General features: G+C 33.4%; 1 protein-coding gene and 1 pseudogene across 1 annotated transcript; one reads left to right on the top strand and one right to left on the bottom strand.

Annotated features, from left to right (window-relative positions):
- Positions 1-2,849: 2,849 nt before the first annotated feature.
- On the bottom strand, positions 2,850-4,655 carry LOC120135718 (two-component response regulator ARR6-like). Its single transcript, XM_039151937.1, has 5 exons — positions 4,442-4,655; positions 4,290-4,366; positions 4,099-4,176; positions 3,926-3,996; positions 2,850-3,211 (listed from the first exon to the last, which is right to left on the bottom strand). Exons 1-5 carry the CDS (start codon positions 4,563-4,565, stop codon positions 2,923-2,925), a joined length of 639 nt encoding a protein of 212 aa, XP_039007868.1. The 5' UTR covers positions 4,566-4,655; the 3' UTR covers positions 2,850-2,922.
- A 2,048-nt stretch (positions 4,656-6,703) lies between these two features.
- On the top strand, positions 6,704-11,620 carry LOC120135720 (annotated as a pseudogene).
- The last annotated feature ends 2,120 nt before the right edge of the window (positions 11,621-13,740 follow it).

Raw genomic sequence — 13,740 nt, 5'->3', positions numbered from 1 at the left:
TACAAGTATGTTTCCGTATTGCTCATATCTCGATCCTAATGCGTCGAATGCACTTTTAACAAAAATGAAGTCGGGGTAACATATGCTGTTTTGCTTGTACTAGTGCTTTAAAACACATGAATGTTTTCTAATGTCGTCTGTCTAGTAATTCTCATTGCTTTTTACGCCTTAGATTGCTGACAGTTGGCAAAAATGTCAAGTTTTGCTCCTCCTCTGTCTTTGATTTTGCCTCTTTGGTTATGCTCTGCATTTTTTTTATTATTTAGTTGTATTCTTTGTAATGATCTTAATTTAGAAATTGATTTATATATGATGATGTGTTTGTTCTTATAATTATTGATGAAATGGTTCTCAAATGTTAAAATTTCTTCATAAAATTATTCAAATGTTAAAAAGTAATCTTTTCGTACATTATATCTTGCAGAAAAATAACAAAGATCATCAGCTTTTCAAGTGGTCTCTTCATTTGATTTGCTTGCGGTTCCTGTTTACTCATAAACTTATTTATTTAAAATAAAATGGTGAGTTAAAATATTTTAGAATAAAATGTAGATAAAGTAATCATTTAATTAAATATGATTTTTTATTAATTTACGGTCTAGGATAAGGTTTAGAATTTATGTTTTAGGATTTAAGGGTTTAGGGTCTTGGTTAGCTTGTCGGTTTTTCAGAGTAATTTGTTTGCTTAATGATCCATACGAGGGGTTGTGGTTATAAAAAAAAATTAGGGTAGCGTTTTCATATTAAATTATCAGGTTTGATCCATTTTAGTATCTAAATTTTTATTTTTTCTAAAATCATATCTAAATTTTGTTTTTGTTTCATTTTAGTATCCGCCTATAAAAACTTTAGTTTTTGCTTCATTTTAGTACTCCGTTCAAATTTTAACGTTAAGTTTAAAAAAATAAAAGTTTGGTACTAAAACGAACAAATAAATGATAGTTTAGGTATTGAACACGTTAAGTTTTCAACAGCGGGTACTAAAATGAAATGAAACTAAACGTTATATGGTTTTAAAAAATGACAGTTTAGGTATTAAATTGACAAAAATTGATAGTTTAGGTACTACATGTATAGTTTACCAAAATATTTAACATAAAAAGGAAACAAGTAGAAAATTAGTCACGGGCGTGCAATTTTACCTTTCTTTTTCTTCTGTTTTACCCTCATTAAGCACTTCATTAAGCAGTTTTTCATCAGCCGTTTTACATTCGATAGTATTACGGGTTTAACGGTAAGCCCCTCAACACCTTCCTATAAACAGTTGTATATGAAAATATAATGTTTTAACCGTTGCTCGAAGGTAATGAAAAACAATCACATAACATGTGAGAAAAATAAATCAGGAAGTGCGTTTGTCAACCATTCATTTATGTTCATTTATTAAGTTAAATAAATAGTACGAACAAATTTTTTATGTTCATTTAATAATCTAACAAACACGAACAAAATGTTTAGTTTATTCATGTACACAAACGAGGTCGATCATTGGCTCGTTTATCGACTCATTTACTCAGGTCCCGTTTTCGTTTTATTTGTTACATTTAAAAAAAAAATAACCAAGATATTATTTATCGAAAGTCGTATAACAAACATTTGTCAATTATAAAACAAAACCATTAACAAGTGAAGCAAAGACGTATAAAAACTAAACACGCCAACGGTTCCGAGTATCAAACATGGAAGAGAAAAACTTAAAGAATAACAAAATGACTAATGGAAAAAGTGATCTCCCTTTAACACAATCTCATCTGGCACATATATTTGATAACCAACGAATTATTTTGTACAAACAAACGAGGAACCATACATCGAGAAAACAACCATGTATTCAGAGTCGGGGCTAAGACGTTGAAGATCTCGTGCAAATTTTTAAAAAAAAATACCCTTAAATCTCAATTTTTTTAAAGATGACTTTTTTAACTAAAAAATTGAGATAATCTTTACGCTATAGTACAATACTAATTATTGATATTTCCCATATGACTTCAACAAGATTCAACCGCAAGTTCTGTAGTTTTGGGCCCAAAAAATTTACCACTGATCCATAACTTTATTTTTTTTATTGTAACAATATAATAAATAATTTTTTTTGGGTCATTGCTATTTCGAGGCCTTATTCTGTCGCGCACATTGCGCTGTTGAATCCCCGCCTGTTTGGAGGTTGAACTATAAAACTTAAGAAGCTTAAAGATTAGTGTTGTAATTTTACTATTTTTCTTTGATTCACAAATAAGAAGAGAGTGTTGGTTGTGGTCTCCAACGTTAAACCAATATATTCCGATAAGGTAAACAAATGAATACGAACATATTCAAAATAAACAAACAAACATGAACACGTATCAAAAATTTAAATGAACATGAATTAAACATGAATACCTTTAAAATTTTAAAAAAGAACATGAATAGAATTTCATTTGTTCGAACTCATTCATTTACACCCTTATTCAATACCCATATATTCAATCGCTAAAAATATATGTTAAAAAAATATTTAAACACTGGAAAACTTATATATCTAAACAGTGTAAGATACGTGGGATTTTAAGTGCTTGAATATAAAATTTTAAAAGTTTAATACTGAAGTGTCTAAAAAATATATCGAAAAACGTTTTAATATTTAAAGAATTTTTTTTGATAAAATAAATATTTAAAGTTTTATTTATTATTTTTTTGATGTCTACCGTTTTAAAATAAATATTATTTAAAAGAATTTACCTACATTACATGGAACAAAAAGGAATACCATTTGTATGTCTATTTTCGTTTCCCTGTTTCAGGTCCTAATTAGTTCTCGTCACCTTCTGAATAGGCCTTTGCTATGTGCCTCAGAGATTATCTTTCACTGGGGAAACTACAAGGGGATATAACAAAAAAACCAACTGCGAAAAAAAAGGGAAACAAGAGAGAATGAGGGGAGAACTAGTCAGCGTCGTGCAATTTCGCCCTCTTCGATGAATGCGGAGGTGATGGTAGTAGTTCCGAGATCGATACGTCACAACCAAATGATGCTGTAGTTGACGGAGAGGATGATAGCGGCGATGACGAGGACGACGAGGTAAGGTTATCGTCTTCTAACTTCCTTTTGTCGACTCTTCTCCCTTCTTGTTCCTCTGTTACGCCCCTCGATACGCGGTCTTTCATCAACCGTTTTACGTCCGACAGTTTTACGGGCTTGACCAGAAACTCCTCCGCCCCTTCCTCCAAGCAACTGGAGAAAAAAACAATTATATACCACATGACTAGGGAGAAAAACAAACAAAGATCAGGCAAGCACAGATGCATATATGAATTCATCGAGAACAACCGAGCTAATACTAGAAACGGTCAAAATACCTGAACACGACGGGTCGAGAAAACAGCAAGATCAAGCAAGCACATATGCATATATGAAGTCATCGAGAACAACCGAGCTAAAACTAGAGATTCCCAAAATACCTGAACCCCATGGATCCAGAAACAACAAGATCAAGCAAAGCACAGATGCATATATAAAGTCACCGAGAACCACCGAGCTAAAATTAGAGATGATCAAAATACTCAAATCCGGTGAGTCCTCGACCCGACCCTACCTACCCTACGGGAAGAAAAGAAATCATGTCCAATAGATCCAGAGAATAATAATCAGAATATTATTTTGGAGACAAGACACAACTAGACAGACAAGTGATGTTTCAATGTTATCAAGATTTCCCACACAAATCCAAACGAGATAAAGATCTTCTCAGTATTGTCCTATTACAAGAACATATCAGATTATGTAAATCTTATCAATAACAGCAGATTCCTTCATTTCAATTTCCCAGATTTCCTCTTGAAGTGAAATTCTATCGAATATATTTTCAGTTCAACTCCCAAACAGATTGAATTTTCCGAGAAAATCATCACCAAGCAGAAATATAACAGCGTGTATAAATCATTATACCTATCAATACGAGTGAGGATGTTCTCAGAGGACATGATCACCACTGGAATTTCTCTGAATGCTGATGATCGCTGTTCGAAAAGGATCAGATGAAACATAATCAACAATAAAATTCCAAAATGTTTCACCTCCATTGATGATCAAATATATTTACATGAGTATGAAAAAATGACCTTGATTTTCTTGAGGAGTTCATATCCAGTCATTCCGGGCATGGAGTAATCGGTCATTATAAGATTCACCTTCAAACCCTGTAACACCACAACAGCCATCAAACATCAATTCAACCATTTTAACAAACACAATCAATCCCAAATTCCATCCAACATTTTTTCTCGGCAACCAAACGGATAGAACAACTCACGTTGAAACCCAGAGACCCTTTCTCTCCATCCAAACCAAGAAACTGCAAAGCTCTTGACCCACTCTCCACAGCCGTCACTGCACAAAAATAAAACATCTTCAATAAAAATAACACACACACCCTCTTTTGATCCAAAACAAACCAAGCCGTACCTTTACAAGAAGATATCTTCAGCAACTTTTCAATAACCTTACGATCAACATAACTATCATCCACAGCAAGAACATGCAATTCCTGGGAAGACCCAGACTGTAAAACCTCACCAGCAACTTCCATAATCCTTTTAAATGTGCTATGGTTTTAGAATAGGGAACACCAATGGTTGGTTTGGGTTTTTTAAATAAAGAAGAAAGAGAAAGAAATCATCAAAAAAGAGACAGGCAGCAAAAGTCGAAGATTATGAAGATCCATCCATCATCCAATATCGTTGAGTAAGACTAAGATCTTACCAAATCTTTTAAAAGCAGTTATCTCCCCCCTGTTCCTTGTGCTATCAAATTCACTACGACTGTTCCCTTCCATTTACGTGTATTAATGTCGAAAGTAAATGGTGGTGTTACGTTGTACGTAAAAGCCAGCATTAATGGAGGCAGGAGACAAATCGTATACATAACTTGTAAACAGTGGCTTTGACCCTGACACTGTTAGAATTGTTGAATTGAAACTGGCACAGTTACGATCTCGAATGGAATCGGGAAATAGAAGAATAAATCATTCACTGAACTCCTTTTATCATCTGTTTTTTGCTTTCTGGTTGCTCAGTTCTTTTTTCCCACGCTTCATCTCTTTGACCACCGTTTTCTTATGCTTTTCGTCTTAAAAGAATCACTCAACAATCAAACATTTTGGCTTAATATATACGACTAAAATTACGTGAAGGGGCAAATATGATTGGATAATGGTCTGGGGGAAAAAATTGGGTCGTATGAATGGTTGTAAGAAAACTTCAAGGGTAAAACTACACTAATGTTCATTAATTTTGAGTAAGTTCTCGTTTCTTCCACAAAATTTAAAAGTAACAAATAGTAACAAAATAGTCACAATGGCATTGGCAATGACATGACGGGCGACTGAATAGTAATGGGAGATCGATGGAAAGGTGACGGGATTAAAAAATTTGGAAGTTTGATTTTAGGGATTTTTCATTTCTGATTTGGGAAGAAACATATGAGAAAATGGGTAAAACAATATTTTATCCCTGAACTATTTTGGATTTACAAAAAGACTCATAATTAGTAGTTTATCTCAAGTTTAAGGGCTCAAATAAAAATTAAATCTTTTTGCTAACGTGTCACGTCATCCAACTCACGACATCTAACGTCTCAGTGACTACATCTTAATTAAAACGAAAGGAAAGTGACCATATTATGTTTTTTTAATCGAGTGACCATACGTTTATAAAATTAAAAAACAGTGACCAATCCTGTACTTTAATCTAAAAAATAAGAACTTAATTAAAGAAAAAGTATAAATATAGGGGTATTATAACAATTATTTTTAAATTTATACAAGAAAAGTATACTAACACCTTTGCTCAAACCGAATCAAATAGTTTCACCTTAAATCCGAATTTGGTTCAATGGAAGCCAAATTTAAAAGACAAAGTCAAATTGAATCATATCCGAATCCGCCAATTTTTAAGTTAAATTATCTCAAGTGCTGAAAATGATATAGACTCATTTTCCAACTCCATTGATGGAGTTTAATTGGAAAAGACCAACTCAGCAATGGAATATCTTGCGTATTAATTTCCCTATTCAAATCTCTATACATATGAGGTTTCTTCTTACGAATCCCAAATCCTATGGCCCTTAATACATCTAATGGATATAGGTTAGGCCACTGGGTTTTCAATTTGTTCCCTTATTACATATAGGTTAGGCCACTGGGTTTTCAGTAGCAAAACTCAAGATTCAAATACTGCATGTCACCCCGACTATGTCCACTTGTCCAGCCTTTGGTCCTCGCAGCTTTTGGTCCTTTTTTTAAAAGAAAAAGCTGGATACTTTGAATACTCGGAGGCTCCGACTGGATATGAGAGTCAAAGGGATAAGTCCCTTGGCATAAACTAGTTTAGCTCCCATTCCATGTGCCAAAACATGCAATCGTTGTTTGGTTGGCTTAACACGAGCGATAGGGACATTCGTTTTGGCATGATGGTTGATGAGGTGTGTGTGTTCTGTAGTGGTGCTGCTATGACAAGAGATCACATTTTCTTCGATTGCTATTTCTCTATCTCGATTCAGAGGAAGGTCTTAGATGCTTGTGGCTTGCAAAGACTTGTGGGAAGATAACTATGGTTAATGGTTAATATTAATTTATAATAAATTAATAATATTAATGATCAAATCTTTATTTTAAAAATATTAATAAAAATTACTCAATATTAATAATCGTTTATATAGTTACCCAAAAATATTTAATCAAAATCTTCCCCGGATCTACAGCGCCATTTACCTCCTTTGCCTCTTCACACAATTTCAATTTCTTGTCCAAATTCAAAGGCCAGACCAGACCAAGCCATGTTGTCTCGCAATTATGGAACTTGCCTTCTCCTGTTCCTCCTTGTTTCTTCCACCTTGTTTGCTCCTTCCGTGTCTCAGCTTGATTCTCCATGGGCAGCTAAGAAGAGACACATGAGAGAGAAGTTAGGAAGATGTAAGCCCAATTTCCGATTTTAATTATCGGGCATTTCGATTTATGTGTGATTAATGGGTATTGGTCAATTTGGAGTTATTTTTCTGTGATTGTTTCTGTTTGGTTTCTGAGGAAATGTAGAAAATAAAATTTTATATGTTTTTTCACTTTTAGTGAAATCGATACAACAAATGGCATGATTGTTTCCTTCAACTTGAGAGTTTTCTCATCCTGGAAATCAATTATTCAGTGATCAAGGAAGATGAAGTTCTGGTTGAATTTGTCCAATTATCCGACTTTTGTGCTTCTGGGTTCGAGTCCTTTTTAATTCATTGTTGGGACTTTTGTTTTTCTCCGCAGGTTCTATCATGCATATGAAAACTACATGGAACATGCATTCCCGGTCAGTTAATCTTTCATTTTGATGAGGTAGAGTATATCTTCTTCTTCTTTCTTTTCATTTGATATTGAATTATACTCAGCATGATGAGTTGAAGCCTCTTACCAAAAGCTTCAAGATTCTCTTAGCGAGCTCGGAAATTTAAAGGTAACATACTATTACTTGAGAATAACAATACTTAACTGAATGGGATAATAACGATCTTTTCTTTGGTTTGCAGCTCGAACACTTACCGGAAACCTATAGTGGATCTGCCCTTTCACTTATTGAATCATTGTCCAGGTATATAACCCGCTACCTAAAACAAATTGTAAGCAATATATTAATGTTGCGTATAAGACCTGCTATGTTTTCTCTTGTGTATCGTGAATTTTGTGTGTCTTATGCCAGTGCTTGTTCTGATACAATTTTTTTCTGCTCTTCTCAGCCTTGTAATAATGGGCAATAACACAGAATTTGAAAGAGCGGTTAGATGGCTATCTGAAAACCTGACTTTCGACGTTGATGCTAGGATAAATCTTTTTGAGGTATCTAATGCGATACCTTCTTAAGCAGAGGAATTAATTTGGATGGGTGTTTAAGATCTTCATAATCTAATTTATCATATTTGGAACTTTTGATACTGGTGTCTGTAATTTTATCTTTTAGAGTTGAGGTCATGTTCTCAGCGAGATCAACATACGTGATGTATTTCTAATTATATCCCTTTTCACTTGATTTCTGATGTGTAGTGCAACATAAGAGTCCTTGGAGGACTTATTTCTGCTCATATTCTTGCAACTGATTCCACAAACAGGTTGGTTCAAGGATCTTACAAGAACCAGCTGCTTAATCTTGCTGAAGATTTGGGGCGGCGCTTTTTACCTGCTTTTGCTACACCAACTGGATTACCATATGCCTGGATTAACTTAAAGGTAGTTCCTAAAACACATTGTCTGTGATTGTTGTATGGTGTATTGGATTTCAAAATATAAGATACTTTGTGATGGCTACTGTTGCATGCAAATATTTAGCGTGGTGGTAATAAACTACATGTTAATAGAGAGTGTTAAAAATGGTGCTGCAAACCATCTAGCTGACAACCTTTGGAAAAGCTAAGACACTTTGATGCTTGGCTGATTTTATCTCTTGTTGACATGTTTGAGATTTCTCTGAGCTCACATGATCTTCTTGATCAGAAATGTACTCTTTAATTTCTTGGAGTATGAATATGTTCTGTTGATTATGTTTGTTAAGAGTATATATGACTCCACTTCAATGCAAAATTCTGTGGGCAGTATGGAGTAATGGAATGAGATTACTGAAACAAGCACTTCAGGGTGTGGTAAGACTCTTATAGAACGATGTAAGAACTAAAATGTGTATATCATAAAATATGTTATCCTTAAATAGTCAGTTTTTCCATTTTTTTAGGTTCTCTGATTCTTGAAATGGGAGCATTGTCACGATTAACAGGTGACCCTAGATACGAATCTGCAGCTTTACGTGCTCTGCGTAAATTATGGAGCATGCGCAGTTCGTTAAATCTACTAGGAACAACACTGGATGCAAGTACTGGAGAATGGATTGAATATTCTTCTGGCATTGGTGCTGGTATGTACTGTCTGTGCTCTGATGTCATGCAAGATCTATCCTTCAGTATAGGGAGTCGCTAATACATATTGGCATTGTTTGGTCATATGGATGGCATTTATGATTTGCATGTCATAATCATGAAGTTTCTGATGTTAGCTTTTTGTGGCTTTTTTAAGGAGTTGTTCATTCTATGAGTACCTATTGAAGGCTTATATTCTTTTTGGAAAGGAGGACTATTGGAGAATGTTCCAATCTGCTTATCTTGCAGTACAGAAGTATTTCAGACATGGTCCTTGGTACTGTATTGATGACACTTCTTCCGTTTAGTTGAATGTTTTGATATGTTGTTTCATGTTGAAGTTTATATAAATCCATTGATGCTAAAATCCCGTATTCCTGATCCCCGAATCAAATTGGTCATTTGTTGATGCAGAAGGGTCCTAAAACTCTATATTTCTTGATGCGTCCATGTCCATAATATAACCAACAAATGTCGTATAAGGAGAGTTTTTTTTAACAAAAAGTGAACTATATCTGATTCCTCTGAGTTTGAGCAACATACTACCATAACCATTCTATTTTGATCATTTGCGGTGTCAGCACGTTCTTTATGCACAAAATATTTTTAAATATTTATGGCAATTTCATTTGTTCCGAGTAGATTGCATTATTCTTAGTAATATTCAACCAAAGTAATAAAAGCATGCCGAATATGTGAATAAAATATTTCTTAGCTTAATTCCCTTAACTTGTCTAAACTGTAGGTCTCGGCACAAGTTTAAACCGGAAAGCTAGTTTATGTTGTAGGATCATATTATTTACTCACTATTTATATTAGTAATGACATTGAAAATCAGAGAATTGGTTGAAATCCTTGAGAGAAAAGCTTTTAGGAATTTTCCTGAAAAGGCCAAGGTATCCAGGCTTAGTAATTTCATTACTTTCTCTTCAATATTTTTTTCTCTTTTCTGTAGATCTATTGACTTTCTTCATCACCATTTCCCATGACTATTGATAATTTGAATTTTAGAAAGTTTCTAATTTTTTAAAAGATACATTCCAAGCTCTTAAAACAGTATGTAAAGAAGGCACCTTTCGATTGCTGGATATTACAATAACTTGAGAGCTTTACAAATTATCACTGACTGGTTATAAGAATATGATTGTAATAAAGGTACCATGAAGCGGATATGAGGACAGGAAAGCAACATATTGGCAACTTACAAGTCTGCAAGCGTTTTGGCCCGGTTTACAGGCAAGTAACTGAAGCCCCTGACATCAGATTCCCAGTTTATTTGCACAGAAAGGGTCCTCTAATTCGATTATTGAATTATTGTATTAGGTTCTTGTGGGGGATATTGCAGCTGCTAATTCATCACACCGTGAGTTCGTTCATGTGTGGAAGAAATTTGGAGTTATACCTGAAAGGTTTATGAGCTTTTCAAATTTATGAGCTTATGGGTTATTGGGTGTGAATATGTACATGTTTTTCTTAATTTTTCCTTTTTCATCCGAATAATAGTAACCTGAAATATAGAATGCTCTAGGTACTTACTGGACCATCATGTTACATCCTACTGAAAAGTATTATCCCCTGCGGCCGGAGTTGGCAGAGTCCACATTCTACCTCTATCAAGCTACCAAAGGTCGGCAAATCTTCTTTATCGGCTGTATATTCTTAGCTTTTCTTCTCCTTACTTTATGTTGTATTTTCTGATAGCTCGAAAAAACTCTTTTTAAATGTAGACCCTTGGTACATACAAGTTGGTGAATCAATTGTCAATTCTCTTAATTCATACACCAAAGTAGAAGGAGGTTTTGCAAGTGTAAGACGTGACGACCATGCAATTAGAAGATCATCAACATAGCTTCTTTCTTGCTGAAACGTAAGATTACATTTTTATATCTATTTCTCCCCCTCGGCCTTTTCTACTGTAACGATACAAAAATGCATCCTTCAAATCTGCCATCTTTCTTGATATGTCTTCCATTTTCTCTAGGTGTAAGTATTTGTATCTTCTTTTCGATGATTCTTTTCTGGTCGATCGGAATTATATTTTCACAACCGAGGGTCATCCTCTTCCGGTATTGAGTTCTTGGCATGAGAGGCTTCCCGAGACATACATCCCTACCAATTGGACTTATGCAAAGGTCTCCCTTCTGCTGTTCTCTTAATCGTTCATTTATAAAAAACAACATGGTTTTACCGTCCTAACTGGTGATATAGCAAGAAAACGCAGTGGTAAACGTGTGCGAGCGTAAATGGTGCAGGGTGAACAGCAAACAAGACGTGCAAGCGCGATGTCTCTACGAGAGTGTCCCGCAATGGCTTTGAGGTCGGGATACGGCGTCCAACAAATCGAGAGTGCATGCCACATCCCTGATTCTCGTGCCGATCATCGGTGTTTCGATGAGGAGGAATGTGGAGTTGACTCCACTACGTGTAGAAGAAGATCATGCAGCATGGCCGGTTACTGCGGACTGTGGATCCCATGATAACTGAGAACATAATCAGGTATTCTTTCTAGCGAAACATAAATTTAATGAAGATTACAAAAAGGTCGATAGAGTTATATGTATGTCCTCAGTTTGTAAACTACCCATGAAAGATGAAACAGGAAAAGGAAGCTTAGAAACCCGTAGTACCGGCAAGATATACTATAGATGTGCTTTGTCACGTAATTTTCCTTCAGCTTTTGACCCTTTTTTTAAGTAGAATTACATTTTTATTTATTTAATTTTAATTGATTGTTAAATTATGGACATACATGTATAATTATAATGTCTAAAATATACTTTATATATTCAATTTTATGAAACCGGCTAATTTTATTTTAAAAAAAGTATCTAAAAATATAATAAAATATTATAATCATAATCGTAAACTAAACATGTATTTAAAAAAAGTATCTAAAAATATTTTTGTATTTAAATTAAATTTTATAAACAATTTAGGTTTAAATAAAAAATAACTAATTTATATTAATGTAAATAAGTATTGATAATTTGTTGGGATCAAATATTGGGCAAGTATAATTTATAGTTTTAAGACATTGATTATTTAGAAATATTTAGATATATTATATTAGTGTAAAATATATAATTTGTAGATTAATTTTTTATTTAAACCAATAATTCATATTAATTACTAAAATATTTAAAATGCATTTTATATATCAAAATATTGTTAATGAGTTGTCATAAATTTTTATATTTTATTATAATTTAAATTGATTTATTTCATATAGTAGTGATAATGATTTTTTATAATTTGATATTATTATAAGTAATATCTTAGTTTTAACGAATTTAAACATTACGTAACTAATTTTTAATTTACAACATCACATCTAAATAAAAAAATTTATCTTTCTCAAAAATATTTTTTGTCAAGTAATATAAAAAATTAATAAGTAAGGTCCTAAGTTCGATTCCTTGTGTATGCAAAAAATCTCTATTAGGAGACTCACCCACCAAATTAGGTATACGACGCGGGTCGATTCGGATTAGTTAAGGCGAAATCTTGGACCCGATAGGGCAACCAAAATGTTAAATTTAACATTTATAAAATACTATCTAATCACACTATTCAAGAAATAATATCAAATTGACCCTAGTCTTTGCACTATAAAAAAGAATTATTATTTGATACACAATTATGTACAACTTATTTTATACAACTTGTCTAATTTAATCTTAAATACTAAATCTTAGATTTTACTCTTAAATCATGAACCTTAAAACTTTGAGTCTGAACTCGAAACTTTAAATCTTAAATTTTGAATAAGATATGTGACATTAAATTAATTTACACAATCCGAAGTACTTAAAAAGAGAATATTTATTATTCTGTTAAACATTAAGTGATTAAAACATTAGCATTTTAAAACTAGTGACTAAATTGAAAGGAAGGCTTTAGTGACCAAAACGTAAACAGTCTAAAAGTTAAATGACCATTTAGTAAAATTTTAGCATGTATGAATTTCATGAGATAGCTTATTGTACTCAGCGTCCTTACCTTTGACCCTGGGGCCTACTCCTCACACCTCATTACTGCCTCGTATATTTATTGGTACTAGTATAAGTATGAGGGTGATCGAATCCGGGTATCCGTAACTAATACCCGATTTTCTAGCTATGTTTCACTGATATAGATACGGGATGGATACGGAGAAGGAAAAGAAAAATGATAATTTTTAAAATTACAAGGTACGAGAAAAGCGAGAATAAGATATATAATATATTAAAATTATAAATAGATGTAAAAAATCATAAATAAAATCAATACTTTATATAAAATTGATGTAACATCCTAATTTAACACTAATTAAAATTCTAATTTGAGAATTTTTTCCAAATCTCTAAATTAATTTTAGTGTCCAATATAAAAATACTGTAAAAATTATTTCCATATTTGTAATCCCTAAAAAGCTCAGGGATCAACTGAAAATTATACCAAAAATTCTGTAAATCCTATTCTAACTCTTCTTTCTCCCCCGCGGCGGCTTCTTCTTCCTATTACTTCTTTTCTTCCTTTTCACAAAACCTTGGGCCGATTCTCCTGCCACCAACTTGCAGTTTCTATGAGCCTTTGAAGACACTTGTCTTCTTGCTTGAACCATGTGTGGCTTTTGAGACAGTGGTCTCTTTCTCAGTGAAAGAAGGGACTTTAGACTTCTCAGTAAACTTGGACGTTTGACTCCTCTTTGATGTCTCCTTCAAGCTTGGCTAACCCGAGTTCGAAGGAAGGATTCCGATTCCAGGTTACCTTACATCAGAAATGGTTGATCATCGTGATTCCAAGCTTTTTTGGCTCAAAGGATTGATCCCTATGCAAAA

Source organism: Hibiscus syriacus, unplaced genomic scaffold (genome assembly GCF_006381635.1).
Source record: "Hibiscus syriacus cultivar Baekdansim isolate YM2019G1 unplaced genomic scaffold, ASM638163v2 tig00110610_pilon, whole genome shotgun sequence".
Classification (NCBI taxonomy): domain Eukaryota; kingdom Viridiplantae; phylum Streptophyta; class Magnoliopsida; order Malvales; family Malvaceae; genus Hibiscus; species Hibiscus syriacus.
Note: the sequence above shows the minus strand (reverse complement) of the source record. Positions and strands in the feature narration are given on the sequence as shown.